Source organism: Phragmites australis, chromosome 10 (assembly GCF_958298935.1).
Source record: "Phragmites australis chromosome 10, lpPhrAust1.1, whole genome shotgun sequence".
Taxonomy (NCBI): domain Eukaryota; kingdom Viridiplantae; phylum Streptophyta; class Magnoliopsida; order Poales; family Poaceae; genus Phragmites; species Phragmites australis.
In genome coordinates this window covers 23,957,360-23,959,385 of record NC_084930.1, presented here as the reverse complement: position 1 = coordinate 23,959,385, position 2,026 = coordinate 23,957,360, and the positions used below count along the sequence as shown (strand labels likewise).

At 51.0% G+C, this 2,026-nt stretch overlaps 1 protein-coding gene across 1 annotated transcript; it reads left to right on the top strand.

Moving 5' to 3' along the window:
• Positions 1-515: 515 nt before the first annotated feature.
• On the top strand, positions 516-1,796 carry LOC133931154 (peroxidase 1-like). The gene is made up of 2 exons (XM_062377963.1): positions 516-743; positions 868-1,796. Exons 1-2 carry the CDS (start codon positions 525-527, stop codon positions 1,633-1,635), a joined length of 987 nt encoding a protein of 328 aa, XP_062233947.1. The 5' UTR covers positions 516-524; the 3' UTR covers positions 1,636-1,796.
• Positions 1,797-2,026: the final 230 nt, after the last annotated feature.

Below are 2,026 nucleotides of genomic sequence, written 5' to 3'. Positions count from 1 at the left end.
GTGAGTTTTCATGCCCACCCGAAAAAAAGTTATATTACTTTCGACTCAATCGGCAGAAGGATTACAAGCTAGGGGCCGTAGAGATTTTAAAATTAGGGAATTCCCAAAGTTGACCTTCTCAATCCTAATTGGAAGGATAATAGCCTGTAACTAGTTGGATTAGAGATTGAACACCTAAATTTATGCCATGTTACATCGAGGCACTCATGAACTGGCCTCGTTCAGCGCAGTTTCTGTTCTTTTCTCTGTATTGACTTACGCCGTTTTGTAGCCCCGCGTCAATCCCTCAAATCATAATGTGCATTATTTAGGAGGAGATGGAAGTTAGCACATGAATGTGTACGCAGTCTACGCAGAAACAGGTTGTCACACTACGCAACGTCACGTAGCCAGAACCTTTATAAATACCGGGAGTTGCGAGGACATGTCCATCCATCCATTCCATCCTACACCACTTCCCTAGTAGCAAAACATCCCTCTACCATCTAAAAAAAAAAGTAATTGTTTAAGATCGCTCCATCTCCATGGCGGCCAAGTCTTTTGTAGTGCTGTTGCTGCCTGTGGCCCTCGTGCTTCTCGCAGGCAGCTCCCTGGCAGTGGTTCAGCTGGAGAACGGCTACTACAGCAAGACATGCCCGAACGTTGAGGCCATCGTCCGCGAGGAGATGGGGAAGATCATCTCCGCTGCTCCCAGCCTCACCGGCCCCCTCCTCAGGCTACATTTCCACGACTGCTTTGTTAGGGTAAGTGTCGTTGTTTTTCGTAGCAATAGAAACTTAAGCATGTGTATATTTTCTGTGTCGGGAGGTTTCCATTGATCATCATCAAGTACTTACGGAACTATATGCATGCAACTAAAATTTGCAGGGTTGTGACGCGTCTGTCCTGCTTAACTCCACCGAGGGCAACGCGGCAGAGATGGACGCCGACCCGAACAAGAGCCTCCGGGGCTTCGGCTCCGTGGAAAGGGTGAAGGCCAAGCTCGAGGCTGCTTGCCCCAATACCGTCTCCTGCGCTGACGTCCTCGCCCTCATGGCCCGCGACGCCGTCGTGCTGGCCAAGGGCCCATTCTGGCCTGTTGCGCTGGGGAGGCGAGACGGCAGGGTGTCCAGCGCTGCAGAGGCGGCCGACCAGCTGCCTCCGGCCTACGGAGACATCCCGCTCCTCACTAAGATTTTCCACTCCAAGGGCCTCGACCTCAAAGACCTAGTCGTCCTCTCCGGCGCGCACACTCTCGGCACAGCGCACTGCCCGTCTTACGCCAGCAGGCTCTACAACTTTAACAGCGCCTACAACGCCGATCCGTCCCTCGACAGCGAGTACGCTGACAGGCTGAGGATGCGGTGCAAGAGCCGCGACGACAAGGCCATGCTGTCCGAGATGGACCCGGGCAGCTACAAGACATTCGACACGAGCTACTACAGCCACGTGGCCAAGCGGAGGGGGCTCTTCCAGTCCGACGCCGCGCTCCTCGCCGACGCCACGACCAGGGATTACGTACAGCGCATGGCCACCGGCAAGTTCGACGACTTGTTCTTCAGGGACTTCGGCGAGTCCATGATCAAGATGGGCAACGTCGGCTTGCTCACCGGGGCTGAGGGTGAGATCAGGAAGAAGTGCTACGTTACCAACTAGACTAGCTACTAGCCAAAGCTTATCCTGATTCTTCAATGTGATTTTTAACTACTCGAGTTTGTACGGCCTATGTCTATCCGTTATTAATCATTGTATTGTTTGAATTACTATGATTATTCAGTAAATTAGTTCCTGTCAGCATTTCTAATGGAAGCCAAGACAAGTGATCGATTAATTCATACCCAAGCCACCGGCCAAATCTATGCACGTCTAGCGCGGTACACAAGCCGTATATTCAAAAATGGTTCTATAAAGTCGTCTCAACCGAATGCTCTAAGGTGTGAAGTTCTTGGAGGCAATTTCCTTAACAAGTTGCATATTAAAGATGTTGAAATTCAGTGAAAGCACCATTCACTGGGTATAAAAGTCTAGGCTTGTGACTTTGTAGGAG